The sequence below is a fragment of the Primulina huaijiensis genome, chromosome 8 (assembly GCF_012295235.1).
Source record: "Primulina huaijiensis isolate GDHJ02 chromosome 8, ASM1229523v2, whole genome shotgun sequence".
NCBI classification, from domain to species: domain Eukaryota; kingdom Viridiplantae; phylum Streptophyta; class Magnoliopsida; order Lamiales; family Gesneriaceae; genus Primulina; species Primulina huaijiensis.
In genome coordinates this window covers 17,296,690-17,315,786 of record NC_133313.1, presented here as the reverse complement: position 1 = coordinate 17,315,786, position 19,097 = coordinate 17,296,690, and the positions used below count along the sequence as shown (strand labels likewise).

The window sequence follows — 19,097 nt, the reverse complement described above, 5'->3', positions numbered from 1 at the left end:
GACTCGAACCAACCCAAGACCAGACCTTTATTAACATCCTAAGACACCATTTAAGCTGCTGGAAGTCCCCAAGCCCAAGCCAAAACCGAAAACATAGAATAAAATTTTAACCTAGTCTCACTTCGCCCTTTTTTTAACACGTTCGGACAAATTACGACCCCGAACGGACCACGGCTCGAAACGACCCCTAATCATGCCCTAGACCCCTTCCTTAGACACTAAATAAGACCATGATCAGGCCCTTTCAAACACAGACCAGACGACTCACGCTCCACATTCCTCGCAACAGTAGCCCGTCGAATGGATCCTCTTGCGCAGCCGAAGAACAACTGCTCCAGCGGCTGTGGCTGCCCTTGGCTCGATTTTTGGCTCACCCTAGACCCTCACCAGGATCCTAAGGCACGTCCCTAGCCCTTGTACCAGCCCTTGAACCGACCCCTTAGCCCTAGGAAACCCCACGCACCAAAACAGCACCACGTGTGCATGTTTGTGGTGCTCGGCTACAGCGCTCGACCGACCCAAACAAGCTCTGACCGAACCATCCCTAGACCATCCTAGGACCCTTATCCTTCCCTCAAGACCACGGCTAGAGTCCCATGCAGCCCTCATGGTCGTAGGAACACCAAAGCCGCACCTTTCAAAACGCGTGCAGGGCTGGACAGCCCCCTTGCGGCTTTCCATTGTGACCTTTATCCCTTCAAACCTCCTCTTAAACGTCTAGACCGGCCCTTGAATACCTTGGTTTGCATCCCTTCGTCAACAATTCAATAAACATCAAAAAAAATTTATGAAAACATGAGACACGCATGTAGAAAACTTAAAACCGTAATCCTTACAAGTTTTTCATGCAAAAATCAGACTCATGCAATATTATGGATTGAATGTTGCATCAAGAATGGTTTGAAAACATGCCTTGATTGTTCACGCTTACGGAATAAGAGTGATTGCACGACGAGAGACGAATGGGGCGCGAATTTCCTTCTTCCCTTGCTTCCTCTATGTCTTGGCCCCTTCCTAGGACTCTAGTGTGTGCGAGTGTGTGCTGCCAAGAGAAAGTGGCGTGTGTTTTGGGGAGTGGTAGGGTATGATTATATTTAATTAGTTATTAGTGGGCTTAAGTTTACCTAATGTACCGTAATTATTTAATTAAATCTTTGCTAATCTAGGTCCAATTAAAGAATTAATTAAATACTTAATTAATCCTACTAAAAAATCCCATCAATATTTAAAATATTTGGTACTACTCGTTTTTAATATCGCACGCTCGAAGCTATTCCTTTTCTTCATAAAGTTCGTTACCGATTAAATTCGTCACTTACTATAAATAGGTTGTCACTTTCTTAATTTGGACTTACTAAAAATAAAGTTTCTATTTATAACTTTCTAAAAGTAGAAACCTTATCAAAGTTATCCCCGGGTCTCTCGTCTTTGTCGTACATAGCGTATTCGACTATAGAAAGTTTACATTCATAACATTCGATTAAATAATCATTAAATCATGCTCATACTTAAGCATGCTTCTCGACCACACTTTTAAATAAATTCAAATAAATTTTCAGTAGTGTGTTCAGGTGTTTCGGACGTTAACACATATATGAAATTGGGCAATCATCCCCTTTAAGCTAGCTTTTGGGGTTGAGTTAGGTCCGAGTCTCAATCTTATTAATATGCTCAAGCAACTTTATGTTCAACATAGGATTCAAAAGGCCCAGTATATTCCAGCCGTGTTTCATTGTGTTCTTCGCAAAAACTAAAATAACAATAAAAAAATAACAAATTTAGCAAAAATTGAAAATTAAGAGCATTTCCACAATTCCACTGTCCACAAGTCCAAGATGCAATTAATGTTAGTTTGTTTGAAAAATTGGGTTATTTTAAGGAATAAAAAAAAAGACAATTTAAATGTACTTTTCAAATGCTAGTGTTCTTGTAATCTGGCATATGTATCCATTGCACACACTCGATTTCAAACATTTAAAATTGATTGGAGAGACTTGACATACTAACTTGTAGGGATGTAATTACATAAACCTCTCGTAATAGACGAAAACATATTTAATCTCACGTTAATACTCAACCAGTGGATTCTAACTGATTTGGATCTTCAAATATACAGTGGCACTTAGTGGTAATCTCGTGTTCGAAATTCATGTAAAACTCCGCTTCAAATGTAAAAAAAAACACGAAAAAAATTATTCGTTTGGACATTGAAGTGAAATAAAATGTCTTTAAAAAATCAAGATCAGAATTATTTACCAAAAAAATAAGACCCGAAACCGTACAAACCCATTACTGAAATTACAAGTTAAATAATATTAAGTCACGTACATATAGTGAAGAACCGGCGATACAGGCGACGGGGAAATGTATACTAAAGTGTGCACAAGATTCTCAACACGATCAGCTGAAATAAAGCTAAATGAACTCGCAAAAATCAGCAATGCACATAAAGAAAGTGCGATAAAGCTAAGTTGAACCACCTCCTCAATATAGCAGCTCCTCAAAAACGGGATCAATGCTCTGTCCCCACTTCCCGTGGTACAAGTCGAGGAGCTTTTCAGCTGGTGTTATGCCTACATGGGGTGTTTTTAGAATGAAATATGAAACAAAATCGATATCGTTAAAAAACAGAGTGTTATACGATAAAATAATGAAACAGGAAATATAAGTAGGGGATGTTCTTGTCCCAACACCGTGTGATAAACTAGTTTTTTAGGAGTAAAATTAGACGATCTTGAGATGTTTCTCAGATGGGCATTTTGAGTTAGAGTCTCTTTTGTTAATTTACTTATATAGATTGTATTACACTTCCATTCCACAGTTTACAGCAAAGACTCCCATGTGATCATGCAAAATGTGATAGAACCTACTCAACTCAGAAATAAAAGTTCGCCGTGCAACTAAAGATATGTAATATGACTTGTGAGCTTACCAGTTTTAACCACTTCGCTCACTTCATTTAGGAAATTGGTCTCCTTAAAGCCTCTCCTTTCTAAGCCATCCTACATGGAAAAAAGTAAAGATATAGAGATTTTAATAAGCTCAAACAGCAAGTAATTATGAGCTTGTTGCTACCTACATAGACAATGCAGACTACTAAAACAATGACACTAAAATTGACCATAGAGAAGCAATTGTTTTAGAACTATTTGGAAACCTTTGCTAACTTCACGACGTCCATGGCAACATGCTTCAGCAGTCCATCCCGAAAAGGTGTCTTCAGACCACTCTTTGGTACCTACTAAATAGTTACAAATTAGAAGGGCATCTTCATTGCTATTACAGAAATCTTCATTGGCAGATATTATAATGAGAAAGGACATTCCCCCACACCAAGCCAATATTTAAGTATTGTTAGTAACAAAGATTTTCTTTTCCCACGGAAAGTTCACCGTCATTACGGTCAGAGTTAGCATCTGTTGGGAACTTACACCGAAGCGATGCCAACCACGATGATAATATAGTACCCAAATTTGCGGAATAAAATAACCAACAAGAACACAAAAATTTACGTGGTTCACCCAATATAGGCTACGTCCACGGAGCACTGCAACTTTTATAACTGGAAGAAATATTACAACAAGTATATACACCAATACACTCAATATTTCTCACACTCCCAACCCGAGTATACCGAGAAAAAAATTTCTCTAACTCGCACAAGAGAATTCCCGCACTCAAGAAAAAAACACACTCTTTTTTTTATGCACTCTCTTTTTATCAAAGCTGAAAAGCTTTTGTTTTTGCGATACAATAACTAAAAGAATTGAGCTCTATTTATAACTAATTCTCTCATTCAGTTTTTTAAATTCTTTCGATGTGGGATACGTTTTTTTATTATTTAATTTAATCTAGGTCCCACCCCATTAAATTCTTACCTAACAATTCTCCCATTTGAAGACTTGATTTCAATCATGTCTTCACACCAACAGTGCAGCAGCTCACACCTCCTTTGTTAGTCTAGGAGACCAACTGAAGTCAAGCACAACTTCAGTTTTCCAATGATAACAGCCTTCGTGAGCATATCAGCTGGATTCTTGCTTCCAAGAATCTTCTCAAGCTTCAAGACTCCATTCACCCAATCTCTAAGGATCCCCATTCCAATGATTTGTTTTGCAGCACCCAAATCCTTCAGAGCAAATTCCTTTAATAACTCTTTCTCGAGTTTATCAATCTCCTCCAGACAAGCTCCTGCTATCAACATATCATCTACATATATCAATAGTATGATATTATAACCATCAAGACAGTGATAAGCCTGATACCTCAGAAAACCATCATTTTTCATTACACCATCAAACTTCTTGTACCACTGTCTTGGAGCTTGTTTGAGACCATACAAGCTCTTCTGAAGTTTGCACACCATTTTCTCTTTCCCTCGTACTTCAAATCCCTGTCATTGATTCATTTCTTCATCTAGTTTTCCATGAAGAAACCTCGTCTTTACATCTAACTGTTCCAGATGTAAATCTTCTTTTACCATCAATCCAAGTACAGTCCTGATAGTAGTTAACTTTACCACCAGAGAGAAAATATCAGTGTAACTAATGACTTCTTTTTCACCTTTTACAACAAGTATTTCTTTGTACCGCTTGCTACCGTCGTGTTCTGACCGGTACTCCCACTTGCTATGTAAAACCTTTTTACCTTCAGGAAGTTCTGACAACTCCCACATGTGATTAGATGACAGTGAATCCATCACATCTTCCATGGCTAACTCCCACTGTCTAAAGGTCTCATAAACATCCAATTTATTTTTCACAAAATAAACCCAAAATTTCCTGCTCGAATTGTCAACAGTAGTATCATAATATCTTGAGTGATTTCCAAGGGATGTCACAGGAGATAGTCCACATGCATCAGTATGTACCAGCTCCAAATCCGCTGATTTCGGTTCTCTAACCTCTTTTGAAAAGCTCACCTTTTTCTGCTTTCCAAAAAATACAGCTTCACACAGCTTGTGTTCAACGATCTTTAATTCCGGTAGCTTTCCGTTTGAAACAAGCATCTTCATTTCCTTCTCGCTCGTATCCTCAAACCTACTATGCCATATACTTGAATTAGCTCCAGCATCCACAGCCGCTAATTTATTTATCAAACTGGAAGTCATATAAAGTGTTCCAGTTTTCTTTCCTCGAGCAACAATCATGGCTCTCTTTTTCACTTTCCAGGAACCATCACCAAAGGTCACCTTATGACCTTCGTCGTCAATCTGTCCCACTGAAATCAGATTGTGTGTCAACTTTGGTACATGCCTTACTTTGTTGATTTTTCAGACAGCTCCATTTGTCATCTTCATCCGGATATCACCCATACCAATTATTTCCAAAGATTTTCCATCAGCCAGGAAAACTTTTCCGTAATCTCCCGCAATGTAATTATCGAATACATCACGATTACCAGTGGTATGAAACGAAGCTCCCGAGTCCATAACCCAAGAATCAACCGGGTTTTCCATGGATAGTAATAGAGCATCATGTACCTCCTCAGTAACAACATTAGCGTCGTTCTTTGTTGATCTGCAATTCTTTTTCAAGTGACCAGTCTCACCACACCTCCAGCACTTCACATTCTTTTCAAAATTGCTTTTGTCTTTTCCTTTTCTCGACTTGGATCTACCATGCCATTGGTTAAAACTCTTTTCGCCACTCCTGCTCTTTCCTTTATTCTCGAGATTTAGAGCAGAACTTGATGATGTCCCTTCACCAGAATCCATCCTGCGAACTTCTTCAGCAAGAATTTGATCTCTGACATCATTGAATTGTAGTTTTTTTTCCAACAGAGTTGTTAACCGCTGCCCGCATCGGTTCCCAATTGTCTGGTAAAGACGCCAAAAGAATAAGTGCCCGAATCTCATCATCAAATTTAATTTCAACCGATGTTAGCTGTGAAACAATCGTGTTGAATTCATTGATGTGTTTAGCCACCGATGTTTCTTCTCTCATCTTCAAGTTAAATAACTTCTTCATGAGATGTACTTATTATTTGTCGATGGCTTTTCGTACATGTCCGACAAAATGGACATCATCTCCTCCGTTGTTTTTGGATCCGCCACGTGATGTGTCACGTTCTTCGTTAGGGTCAATCGTATTACACCTAACACTTGTCGGTCAAGAAGCTTCCAGTCATCATCCTCCATCTTTTCTTGCTTCTTTCCAGATAGAGGTTGATGCAACTTCTTGCTATACAAATAATCAATCATTTGTAGTCGCCAGAACGTAAAATCTGTACCGTCGAACTTGTTGATTCCCTGTCCCGATCCATCATCTTCGGCCATCACTTATCTAGCCTTAGCAAAAAATCTAAAAAAATCTTTTCTAATGTGGAAGATCAGACAAAGCTGCAACCACAGAGCATGCTCAGAATTCTTAAGAATTTTCACAACAAGGCTCTGATACCAGTTGTTGGGAAATTACACCCAAGCGATGCCTACCACGATGATAATATAGTACCCAAATTTGCGGAATAAAATAACCAACAAGAACACAAAGATTTACGTGGTTCACCCAATATAAGCTACGTCCACGGAGCACTGCAACTTTTATAACTTGAAGAAATATTACAACAAGTGTATACACCAATACACTCAATATTTCTCACACTCCCAAACCGAGTATACCGAGAAAATAATTTCTCTAACTCACACAAGAGAATTCTCGCACTCAAGAAAAAAATACACTCTTTTTTTTTATGCACTCTCTTTTTATCAAAGCTGAAAAGCTTTTGATTTTAGGATACAATAACTGAAAGAATTGAGCTCTATTTATAACTAATTCTCTCGTTCAGTTTTTAAAATTCTTTCGACGTGGGATACGTTTTTTTATTATTTAATTTAATGTGGGTCCCACCTCATTAAATTCTTACCTAACAGCATCTCCATAGTTCCAGGATTTTCAGTCCCGCCTCTCCCCTCCCTAGTTTTGGCTATGCCTCGAGTCTCTCTTCCTAGGAGGAGCAAGGAGTTCCTAGCCATCGGAAGTATACCCTCCCATCTTTTCCGGTCGGCTTTGTTGTGGCAACTAGTCATTTTATACCTAACCAGGCTTTGTACGGTCAAAGATACCTTATCTTGTTGGGACTAAGCTTGGATGGGGTTTCCCCACTAGTTTCCCCTTCTACTTCTGTTTTTCTACTTCTGTTTTTTTAGTCTTTAGTAGCTTTCGCATCTAAATGTCAGGGTTGACAATTGACCCCATTTCGTGTATTTTGCTCCTCTATGCATCCATAGATTGGAGTCTGCCTAAACCTCAACCGGTTGTTTCAGGAGAAAGAGAAAATGGTGGCAGTGGAAATAGAAATCATGGGTAAAAACAAGAGGGTTTGAATTAAATGCAAAATCTTTTCAATCCAAACATCAGCAAAAGACAGAAGTGAAGAAACGCAAGCAACAAAAATTTCCCCTTCATAAAATTGATCCACGGTTCTTTTTCAATGATTTTAATAATTTGTCACTAGTCTTATTTTGGGGTTTGTTGGAGTACAATCTGTCTGTCTCACAAAATTACTATTCTGAACCTGATCTTTTATAGGTATATTGGAATAAAGAGAATTTTTTTTCCATTTTTTTTGTTTTAAATAAGTGAGTTGAAGCTTCTAAATAGGATTCCATAAAGATCAAGGTCAAAGGGTATCAATGACCACAAAGTTGGGTTTTATTTCACTCCTTGCTTTCGGAGGGGCAGAAAATGTGTTCCTCAAATCCACTCCAGGTGATTTAGAATTCAAACTCGTAAGTATTGAGATTGCGGGTGCTAGATAACAGGCAACCCTTAGCCAAGATCTCAAGCAAAGATAAAACAGGCAACCCTTAGCCATACATGTTTTACTAGTTGTAGAGATGGCATATCTCTGGTCTTGCCAAAAAACGAGGAGATGAAGTGTAAAAGGAACGCCTCAATCATGTTGAATGATGAAGTCTAAAGAGAAATAAAACAAATATCGTATCTACATTCTAGAAGTACCATCTCTTTTTTTATTCTGTGATAGAAACTAATTGAAATCGGAAGTCATGTTTAATCCACATTTACCTTATTCCTTAGCATCTGTCTTTCCTCCGAAGTCCAGTCAGCTGTCATGTCCAGGACATTTTGTAGAGAGACCTCATCATAGAGGAGACCTACCTGAAATTCAAAACTCATAAAAGCTTATAAATCCAACCAAAAGCGTGATTTTACAAGAACTAAATATGTTCTTAATTTGAAAGAGTGTGAAAACTTCTTCAGCAAAACATAAATTATCCCAACATTCCCCCAATTTTTCTTCTCAATTTTGAACTTGATTACAAACATTTGCTTATATTCCGCTGAAACACAACACTCCATGCACTGCAAGTAAAAGAAAAAATACCCAGAAAGCAGGTAGAGCGCATAGCCTCCTCCAAGGCCCTCCATCGGCACCTCTCATTTCCAAGTATCTTTTAAGCCTGACCTGAGATAAGAGAAAAGAGCAAACTCATCAATAAGATCAAGATGATGGGCATAGTAACATTTGGTGAACCTTAACCAATGATGCAAACCTCAGGAAATATTGTCGTCAAATGATTCTCCCAATCGTCCAGAGTAGGATAATCACCAGGAAGACAAGGAAGTTTACCGGCCATAAAAGCCTGTGTCAGATTCATAATAACCACCTTAGACAACTAGAAGAGAATTAGATAAGCTGTGGATTTTTAGTCATAGAATCAAAGATAGAAAATAACCCGGAAGGACATCCCAGCACAATTAATGTACTTTTTCTTCCGATAGACAAAGTACATTGGCACATCAAGAGCATAATCTACATACCGTTCAAACCTGTAACAAGATATGGAATGATACACGTAAAGGCTACTTCTTTCATTTGGGAGACAAAGTGCTTTCAATGGTAAAACACTACCTCACGAATAATAGAAAACAAATTCAAGATGTGGAGGGGCCACAGACATGACACAACATTGACGATAAAAACTCTTGTGACCGCTACATAGGATGTGATATAACTCATAAGGTTGTGGTGATTGTGCAATAAATGTTGTAGCTCTTGATAGAAGAGTAGGTTGTGTTATTTCCAGCACAGTGAGAGTAGACTCAGCAGCAATAACGGACCTCAGCAATTGGTGTTGGTTTAAAGCTCTCTTTGTCATGGTGGCTGGTTGTGGATGTTATAGGTTGGTAATTGAAACCTGTTTAGGTTTGTCAAAGCTTTTTATAATTCGATCTGTGAATGGATGAGGACCAAGAAATCAATTGACAAGGTCAATCAAAAAAGTTCTGTCTGAGGGAACGGATATTTCAAATCTTAATCCAAAATGGAAAGATTCTGTTAGGAACAGAAGTTACAAACTGAAATTATATTGCAACCAGAATGAAAATGTTTTCCCAGAGGCACTCTGTTACAAAACCCTAGCAGAAATGCTAGTATTTCCCTAGCCAAAGCTAGTCACAGGATACAAATTGATAACTGAATGCCTAATCTACTCTCCCCACTCACATTTATATATCCTCCCCATTTCTAGATACTTCTAAGGCTTGTGGACTTCGGGCCCATTATATTTGGGTCCGTAAAAATACCGGCCACAAGTACAGCATCGCCCCGAACTGCTTTCCGTGATGCGTGATCACATATTTGGTCTAGTATATTTTCTGGCTTCTGCAGAACCTCATGCATAAAGGATTCATGACTGGTTCTCGAGGCTTCAATAATTTGTAGCTGTTCCTTGCACTCCCCTACAATATCTTTATCCCCTTTCTCCACGCGGGCGATATCATTTATACTTTGCCAGTAATGGCATCTGCCCCCTTTTGACGGTTGTATATAGCATATCTCTGGATCCTGCACCAGTACACATTATATCCTCCAACTCCAGCTACATCCAAAGTTGCCATTACTCGCCATACAAAACCCCACCTAACTTCACCACTACCATATTTACTCACGCATATGTCATGCTCATGTATGTCCAGGAAATGGCTCTTCGAATTGCAACATAGAAGCAATCCTCCTTTGTGTCAATACTTTGACAGCATCATTGGGCCCCTACAAGCTTCAGACGTCCTTTTAACCACTCTATCAAATTCATGCATACCCATAATATTCTGCCTCAATTTCACGACGATGGCATCCATAACAAGATGCCCCAATCTATGCTCAAAAATTGTGTCCCTAACAGCTGACACAGTAGCACCTAGAGCCAGTTCACCGGGAATTTCATCCGGATAGTTGGCAGATTTACGAGTGTCTCCTGGTGCAAGTCCGAACCACGTGATGGGCATTTCACTACCATAGAAATCGTTGTATTACAAGCTACCTGAGTCAGAAAGGAGTCATACCCATTTATTTTCCTCCCACTCTGGCCACAAACAACTATCATTTGGCCCCAAAAAACTCCAGACATGAGTTCACCCTCTTAAATTCCAACAACATGTTTGTTAACTTTGTTGCACATGCTCCTGATTCGATTCTCAACCCACCATCAATTTCCCTTGTAATTAAATATCCCTTTCCCGGCAGAACTTTAATTGTGTTAATGTTATCAACAAGCAATTCCATTCTATTATCTTCAGAGTTTGAATTAACATGGTATCCTGCACCTCTAATTCCAGCAGGCCTACTCACGTTCAAACGCACCCCCCCCCCCCCCCCCCCCCCAACACCCAATAGGCAATAAAAAACACACACTGAGGGCCAACGTCATAAAATACACCACCAAAAATCAGCACAGGGAGACGACCCTCAACCCTCTGTTCCTTTTTGAGAAAGGATGTTTACGTTATTAAATATCTCCATGGTCCACTTATCTCACAAGAAATTCGATCTAAACTTAAAACTAACGAAGTTCTCTGCCTTTACCAAGTTCCCCAGCAGTCCTAGCAGAATTTGGCAACCTGCAGCTCTGCCTGCTCGTACTTCTTCTGCCCCAACCACTTCCCGCCTTTTTCCGGACCCTGCTGTGGGCGCCTTTCTTCCGATGACTGTAATTTGTCGGGTTAGCTCATCAGTGGCCCCTCCTTTCCATGGTTCTCTGTTCGACAAGATATCGCATTAGTCTTCTTGTCAAATAAGCGCCCTCTATTAATTACTTGGACCCAACCCGTGTGTCAGCTACTAGGATGATTGTGCAAGGGCCCGTCGAAGTACAGCCCGGTCCCTTGGAAGTGCCGGCAAAAACACCCCCTGCAATTTCCTTCACGAAGACATGACTCAGCACCCATTCCACAGCCCTCAGAATGGGATCTGGGGCTACTGCCACTTTTCCTTCTCCAACCAACACGTTTGGGCCTACTAGTGAAATAGCCCATGAGTTTTCCTTCCTCCACAACCCACTGTGTTAACCCCATATCAATCAGCCCGTGGTGAAGCACTGCTCTCGTCCACTCCATTAACGCAGTGAAACCTTCATAGGGGTTCACCACCTTACACCCACTTTATCTGAGAATTAAATCTTCGGTAAGACACTCATCGATTGTGACAAGAGTCTTTGTTTTCATCAACCGTGACCTGGGAAGTTTTAGGTCCTTCTCTCGAATAAACATGGGAAAGTGAATGCTATGCTCCATCTTCACCGTCATTTCACTGCACAATTCCACAGATGTCTCTGTCAAAGTCGGTTTCCCTTCCATTTTATTCCATAACTCTTTCGCAAGTTCACCTTTGGATCCAACTCCCTCAAAATCATGTTGTTCAAGCTTTCTTACGGCTTTTCCTGCTTTCTCACTGTGTTGGTCAGCCTCATTATTGGTTCTGGAGCTCCTTGTTCTCATCAGCTTGTTTGTTATATTCAGCTTGGTGATTGAAATCCTCTATCGTGCCTTGCAGCTCTGGATCTTTGTTCCTTACTGGAGATCCAACATCCCCTCGAATGAACTCTTCCAACAAAGGTTTCAATTCCAGCAAGGACTTGAGAGATTGATTGATGGAACTCATATCTTCCGCGATGACTTTCATATTTTCTGCGATGATTTTCATTTTTTCCTCCCTTTTCATCAACGTCTCCTCTATTGCTTCCAGTCTTTCCTCTTCTCCCTCCATGGAATCCGGCAGGTCGAACCAATTGTTAGGAGCAAAAGTTACAAACTGAAATTATATTGCAATTTGCAACTATAATGAATATGTTTTCCCAGAGATATACTCGGTTACAAAACCTTAGCAGAAATGCTAGTATTTCAAGCTAGTCACAGGGTACAACTGAATGCCTAATCTACTCTCTCCACTCACATTTATGCACCCTCCCCATTTCTAGATACTTTTAAGGCTCGTAGACTTGGGCCCATGATATTTGGGTCCGTAAGAGATTCACAATCTCTTTGAGGCGGAGGGACTATATGCTGGTAGAGGTAAAACCATCCTCACAGGAGAAGTATATTAAGAGGAAACTCACCCAAAAGAATCATCAAACACGAAAGGTAGCATCCCAGCTCGGTTATTGTCCGTATCAGTCCAAATTTGGCTGTATGAAAGAAAGAACTGTTACTTAACGAAATTTCATGAAAACTTAAAACCCAGACAAATGTTCAGAAAATTGAGAATAAATGTTGAAGAGGCTTAATAGTAGAGGACGATAAACGATAAAACTACCTTCTCATGCTAAGATAACCATTTGGTTTTCCCTCAGTGAATGGTGAATTTGCAAATATTGCCGTAGCTATCTGTTCCACAGATCAGTTAGACTCCAGAGAAATACTGAAAATTCCAATACCATAAACAACCAACTTACAGGTTGTATGGCAAGGCCGGCTCGAAACTTCCTTATCATGTCAGCTTCAGAACTAAAATCCAGATTGACCTGTAAAATATGAAGTTACAAAAGAATAACAGCAACATCTTATAAATGGCAGTTGATACCCTCCTGAACCAACTATACATATGTTGCAGTAAGCCCAATGAGTTTCTTGTATTTTTGTTTTAAATTAGCATTATGCTCACCTGGACCGTGCAAGTTCGAAACATCATATCAAGTCCAAGTGACCCAACTTTGGGCATGTAATTTTTCATGATCTCGTATCTTCCCTGATCCAAAATATTTTGTCAGTATTCACAAATTTACATGCAATGAAGATTGTGTAAGCAACTGAAAGAAAAGAACCATGCAGAGCATAAAAACACATACCAAGTCATTTAAAAGACAATGTGATCTTCAACAGCCTAACTTCTCTGGTTCTTTAATGTTCTTGTTCACATCTGAAGCATGTTATTTCATGGCCTTTTTAACATTTAATATTAATATTTTCTATTTTTACATCAAGTGATAAGGATGGTAATTTGAAGCAAATATGCACACAAATAAACGTACAAACTGCGTAGTTATTTTTAAAATAAAAATATACCAATAGAAGTTGCATCTTAATATGGATAAATTAGTTAGTCTGGTTTCTTCAAAAATTGAGAATTTGGTTTATCAAGTATATTTGGTTAGTTTTTAAAAATCGACGCTCTCAGATAACAGGGCAAAACAACCAAATTTGTAGTTTAATCGATTCAATTTGATATAAAAAATTATTCGATTCTATTGGTTTCAGTAAGTCAATTGGGTCAGAAATCAAACCTCTCGATTGCACACTACTATCTTTAATCACGGGAATTAATAAACTGAATCCTGTTCGTAAGGTCTTCTTGTATATAGTTTGTGGAAAGGCGCGGAAGACGGCAAAGGATAAAGAATCAAATCCGTCACATCAAAAACGAGAAGTATATTTCTGAAATTATGACAAGTTTTTTTTTCTGATTTTACAACGAACTAGGTCAACTAATCTATACAGAATAATCAAGACTTAATTCTAGGTACTAGACAATAATTATCTTTAATTAGCCTATGTGCTTAAGAAGGAAATATTCACATATTATCTCTATGCAAACACAATATTTCCTTCTATTTTTTCCACATGGTTAAAGAAAATATGAACCGTGCACATAAATCACAACTAACACATATATAATCACCAAACGATAAACAACTCAAGCATGAGGCATTATTGTTGCATAGAGAGCCTGTAATTTCTGAGAAGGAATATAAGTATAGAGAAAAGATAAGGGTGCCCTACTTATGGCACAAAACTAGATAATTGGTCATTGAATTGTACGGACACAATGTTATATTGGAACGTGAAAATTATCTGCATCAAATTGGCATAAAATGAATGATTTTGGGTAGATAATACCTTGGGCATAACTGGTATATCTTCACGTCTCCATTTGGGCTGAAAGCCAATTCCTAGGAATCCAATCCCCAACTCCTCTGCAACAGCTTTAACCTGAGTATTTCATTTAAAAACCGATATTATACCAAATCACGCGAGACATGATTCATTAACATTGTTGCAATTAATTTTCTAAAGGTATGAAGTTCGCAGGCTTGGAATGAGAGACAAGAATTAACGGGACATCTCTCTCAGAATTTTATCCCATTCCTCTCAGCATTTAATCCAGAAGTTTAGAACAAAACATCCTTCATAAGAATAGCAAAAGAGGGAGCCAAGCTAAGGATTGGTCATATAAAAAGAAAATGACAATAGATCAAGCAAAAACAAATCATACAAGCCCCCGAAAGCTACACACAGCCATGGTTTACTCATAATTACACCCACAACAAAAAGCATTGAAATTACAACATAATGACCAGAAAATAGGATGGAAAATGACAAAAGTTGATTTTAACTTTTAATCACGCTGCTGGAACTTGTGTTATGACATCCTAAGATACTGAAGTTATTCGTAGAAAGCTTTATTTCACTTTAGACACATGTCAAGTTGAGTAATGTGAATGTACAGAAGCAAAACGAATTGTGTTGATGGCACATAGATAGCCTGATTTCATTACATGGCAGTCATTCCTTTGCTTCATGCCAACCACCTTTAGTTCACATTACATTTTTGTGAGATTTGTACTGGTATGACACCCTAGAGACCAAATTACCAGATAAATTCACTGCTTCATGTGTTTCCACTTCATTCCTACACAACACACACCAATTGGGGCTCATAGCAATTGAGGGCCACTTTTTTTGCATCATTTCCGAGGTCGGTAGCTTACCCTGAATCGCAGTCCACGAGAATACCTGAATCTTTGTTGGAACCGGAACCTTCCAGATAACATGGAAATAAGGAAAAACGGGGAAGCGACTATGGGGAAAAAAGGACTCAAAGAAAGATTTTACCGAGAAAAAACCAGAAGGATCCCCACTCCACACTCGATAGTAATCTACCCCTTCAACCAACCTAGTCCTGTCTAACAAACCTAATAACCCAGTCAACTGTAAAAGCTCCCATCTCTCACGGCCTTTCTAAAATTCAAATCTCATGATTGGGTAGACGACGAATTGTCAAAATGAATAAAGTGTGATATAGGCAAATTGTGAACAGCAGATAGCTGAAATAAGGCCGGAAAAAATTCTTTGAAAGAGTAATCTCCCCACCACCTATCTTCCCAAAATCTAACCTTGTTACCTCCTCTAACCTTAATCGAAACTAATTGCTGAAAAGTCGGGTATATTCGGGAAATAAACTTCCATGGGCATCTGAATGTCACGCTTCTTGCTAAACCCGCATCCCACTCATTCTCTTGTAACCCATATTTACTCACTATGACCTTCTTCCACAACGTTCCATCTTCCACACAAAATCTCCACCACCATTTCCCCAACATAGCCTTGTTCCTCAACATTATTTTCCCAATACCCAATCAGCCTTTTTCTTTGGATTTGCACACTTGTTCCCACGCAACCAAGTGATTATGTACTTCACCATCCGCTCCATGCCATAAAAAGTTCCTTGAAATTTTCTCCATCGCGTCCGCTATACCTTTAGGTACCCTAAAAAGAGACCTATAATATATTGAAAGTGCATTTAAAACAAATGTTATCAAAGTTAACCTTCCCCCTCTTGACAAAAAGCTTTTTCCAACTTGCCAATTTTTTCGACATCTTAGACAGAATAGGTTCCCAGAACGATGCTTGTAATGGATTTCCACCTAAAGGCACACCCAAATACTTAATAGGTCACTTCTCCATACGACATCCAATTTGTTGAACTAACCGTTCAACTTGTTCTTCTTCACCGTGAATACCCAACAAAGAACTCTTTTCCCAATTGATTTTTAGTCGCAAAAAGATCTCACAACTTGCACCAAAAACCTAATATGATCCTCTTTCCTCACAAAGAAAAGTGTATCGTCCGCAAACTGAATATGAGATATCTCTATCATGTCTCTTTCAACCTCGATCCCCCTTATTAAATTCTAATCCTTGGCTTTATAAATCAATCTCCCCAACACATGCACTACCAAGTTGAACAAAAAAAGAGACAACGGATCACCTTGTCTAAGCCCTTTGTAAGCATTAAATTTGCCCCTTGGCCTTCTGTTAATCATAAACAAAAATGATACATTCGACACACATCCTTTGATCCATCTTCTCCATCTCCCTCCAAACCCCTTTTCGTTAAAACAAAATCCAAAAAATCTCAATCCACATTGTCATATGCCCTTTCGAAATCCACCTTCAATACCCATCCTTTCTTCTTCTTCCTCCTTCCCTCTTCCAGGAGTTCATTCGCAATAAGGCCACAATCGAGTATTTGTCTTCCCCCAACAAACGCATTATGAGATTCGGATATTGTTTCTGCTATGACATTCTTAATCCTTGTTGTTAAAACTTTTGCTATTATCTTATACAAACTTGTTGTAAGGCTAATCGGTCAGAAATCCTTCACTTTGATCGATTCATTTTTCTTCCGGATCGATCATTTTTCTTCCAGATCAAACAAATGTACGTTTCATTGGTTACAACATTTATGATTCCACACAGTATTTGTCATGTAATGGGAGAAACTAAGGGCTGTAGTCACAAAAGCTACATCAGAAAGGTTTGAGAATAGCAAACAAAACTTCTTGAGGAAAAAAATGAGAAACACAAAAATAGTTGATTGTCATGGCCACATTCATATAAAGGACAACGAACCTGGTAAAGATGAGAATTAACTTCAGCACAAGTTAGATGCAGAGTTTCAAGAGGTGCACCACTGAGCTCGAACTGGCCACCAGGCTCCAAGGAAATGCTTTGTTTTCCCTACCAATAGATGGTCAAATTTAGTGGTAGATATTTCGTATGGAAAAAAATGAAAGAAACCTCAATGTTTATTCCAAAATGAAAGGCGTTTGGCATTAAGTACCAATGGCACGAGCTCAACGTGAACATGGAAAATGTGATAAAAATACATGTTAGAAACTAGACAGTGTTGCCACAAGTAACTATACACTACATAAAAGAAACGAAGAAAAAATATATCCACAAGTTGACTAAGAAAATATCATACCTGTTTGAGTCCAATAATGTAGTCACCTTCCATTATCTTATCCCAATCAAATCTCTCGGAAATATCATTAAGCATCTCGGCTATTTGTTCATACTTAATGGGTTGTAAAGTTCCAGTCTCGAACCCAAACTTTTCATGCTCAGTCCCTATCCTGCATGGACAAAAATAAAATATTGGGAGCTTTACATGCCTTGTGATGCCTATAATACACAATAGTTAACACAAGTACCCACAACCAAATAGTAAACAAAGGAAACGACAAATTACTCCTTGCAAATAAACAAAAACAGATTAAACTGCCCGGCGAAATTCCTGACAAAAAATTAAATAAATTGAACTCAAACTTCCAAAACTCTAAAAAAGTCTAAAGCCATGAAAATGAAAGAAACCGTAAATTGCAGGTTGGGGAGTGGGGTCTGCAGCATCTAGAGGCATACGTACATATCTCAATCATTTAACTAGGATATGTAAGGTCCGTCCAAATTTTTAACTACTTAAGTGCCGAATATCTCAAAAAACAAGCAGTGAGCACCAGGATTAAGGTTAGCAATAGTCACAGTGAAAGAACTATTTTTCTAGGAAAAGATGAACCGAATCCAAGTACCAATAAGAACTAGAAGTTGAACCTCCATTTTTCCTTCGTCTTGCAGCCAGAAGCAAGGTAACCTACAAGATCTTCTTTGGTCAATGGCTCTGCGGCAACAACAGCATCATCAGTAGGAGGACTTGCAGCCACAATAAATCGATGTCCTCGACAAAATACTGCTCCAGAGACATCTAAACGCAAGTTATGTGCTGCCTTCAAGGAATTCCAAGAATGTGGGTGCAAACCAGAGAAGATTTCCTTCGTTTTGGGCGCCTCCATTGTGCTAAAACTTCTTTTAACTCCATTATGTCGAACTTTACACTGTATTTCATTAGATATCCATTGTGATGAGCCAGGTTGGGACATCATCGCCATGTCTTAAAGCTGAAATATTTAACATAAGACTATTAGCAGATGACCCAACAAGCCCATGAGATAAAATTTATATGTTAAGCATTTCGAGTTAGAAAGCCTGAATATAAATACTGGAAAGATAAGAATCATAAAATGCCACAAATTTTTATGATTTTGATGAAAACTTACTTTCACTCCAACAAAAACAACGAGAGGTTATACCCAGATTTATTATAACTTGTTAAACGAAAGATTAAGCCCCTGATAGCCATTAAAAGGAGATTTTGTCCATGGACCCTACTAAGGAGTGTTGGAAGTGTGAAATTTAATATTGGACATAAATTTTAAGAAAAATAATCAAAAAAGGACCGCAAATTCTCCTCTTTACAACAGGCAAACAATACATCCATGAATGATCACTCAAATTCGAGCTAAATCACACAAGTAGAACCAATGAACAAGCACTGGCTCATAAATTCATTGCATAATCTTTTTCCCCGTGTATAATAGATAGAGTGCCTTAAAAAAACCCCACAAGCAAGAATTATCTACATACAAGATTAAAATATAAACGAATGAAAGAAAGCTCGAGAGAACATAAGAAGATTATCCAAAATTGAATCTTGGAAAGACAACGCAATACCAAACAGTACGAGGAAATATGAGAAGACGCTTCCTACAAAACAGGAAAAAGTTCGAGTCTTGGCTTCTCCGAGTGCCGCCGCTGCCAAAGATTGATATCTAGCTTTTTTCAGTTACAATTCAACAATTGCAGAGCAACAGAAACAAAAAAAAAAATGAAAACGGGGAAGGTGGGCCTCGGGGAATTGCAGGGTGCGGCACCATCCATTCTTTTTGGTGGGGTCCTTTTTTG

At 38.7% G+C, this 19,097-nt stretch overlaps 1 protein-coding gene across 3 annotated transcripts; it reads right to left on the bottom strand.

Annotated features, from left to right (window-relative positions):
- Positions 1-2,231: 2,231 nt before the first annotated feature.
- Positions 2,232-19,097, bottom strand: LOC140982601 (glutamate--cysteine ligase, chloroplastic-like). 3 transcript variants are annotated; one of them, XM_073449175.1, is made up of 16 exons: positions 18,904-19,097; positions 17,910-18,253; positions 17,284-17,434; positions 16,929-17,036; positions 14,133-14,225; positions 12,901-12,984; positions 12,692-12,760; positions 12,553-12,623; positions 12,356-12,424; positions 8,699-8,792; positions 8,516-8,605; positions 8,347-8,427; positions 8,028-8,120; positions 3,158-3,238; positions 2,933-3,002; positions 2,232-2,573 (listed from the first exon to the last, which is right to left on the bottom strand). In XM_073449175.1, exons 2-16 carry the CDS (start codon positions 18,242-18,244, stop codon positions 2,485-2,487), a joined length of 1,578 nt encoding a protein of 525 aa, XP_073305276.1. In that variant the 5' UTR covers positions 18,245-18,253; positions 18,904-19,097; the 3' UTR covers positions 2,232-2,484. The 3 variants fall into 3 exon arrangements, 2 of the variants coding, with proteins under 2 accessions (XP_073305276.1, XP_073305275.1); XM_073449174.1 differs by having other exon boundaries at positions 18,867-19,075; XR_012176315.1 differs by having other exon boundaries at positions 2,501-2,573; positions 3,158-3,241; positions 18,867-19,078.

What these genes read in the sequence shown, in the direction of transcription:
- LOC140982601 (XM_073449175.1), bottom strand. Translation starts at nt 18,244, where the DNA reads ATGGCGATGATGTCCCAACCTGGCTCATCACAATGGATATCTAATGAA. An exon ending in GTGTTTGATGATTCTTTTGG is followed by an intron (nt 8,793 to 12,355) that starts GTGAGTTTCCTC and finishes ATCTTGTTACAG; the next exon opens with GTTTGAACGGTATGTAGATT. An exon ending in ACGTCGTGAAGTTAGCAAAG is followed by an intron (nt 3,003 to 3,157) that starts GTTTCCAAATAG and finishes TTTTCCATGTAG; the next exon opens with GATGGCTTAGAAAGGAGAGG.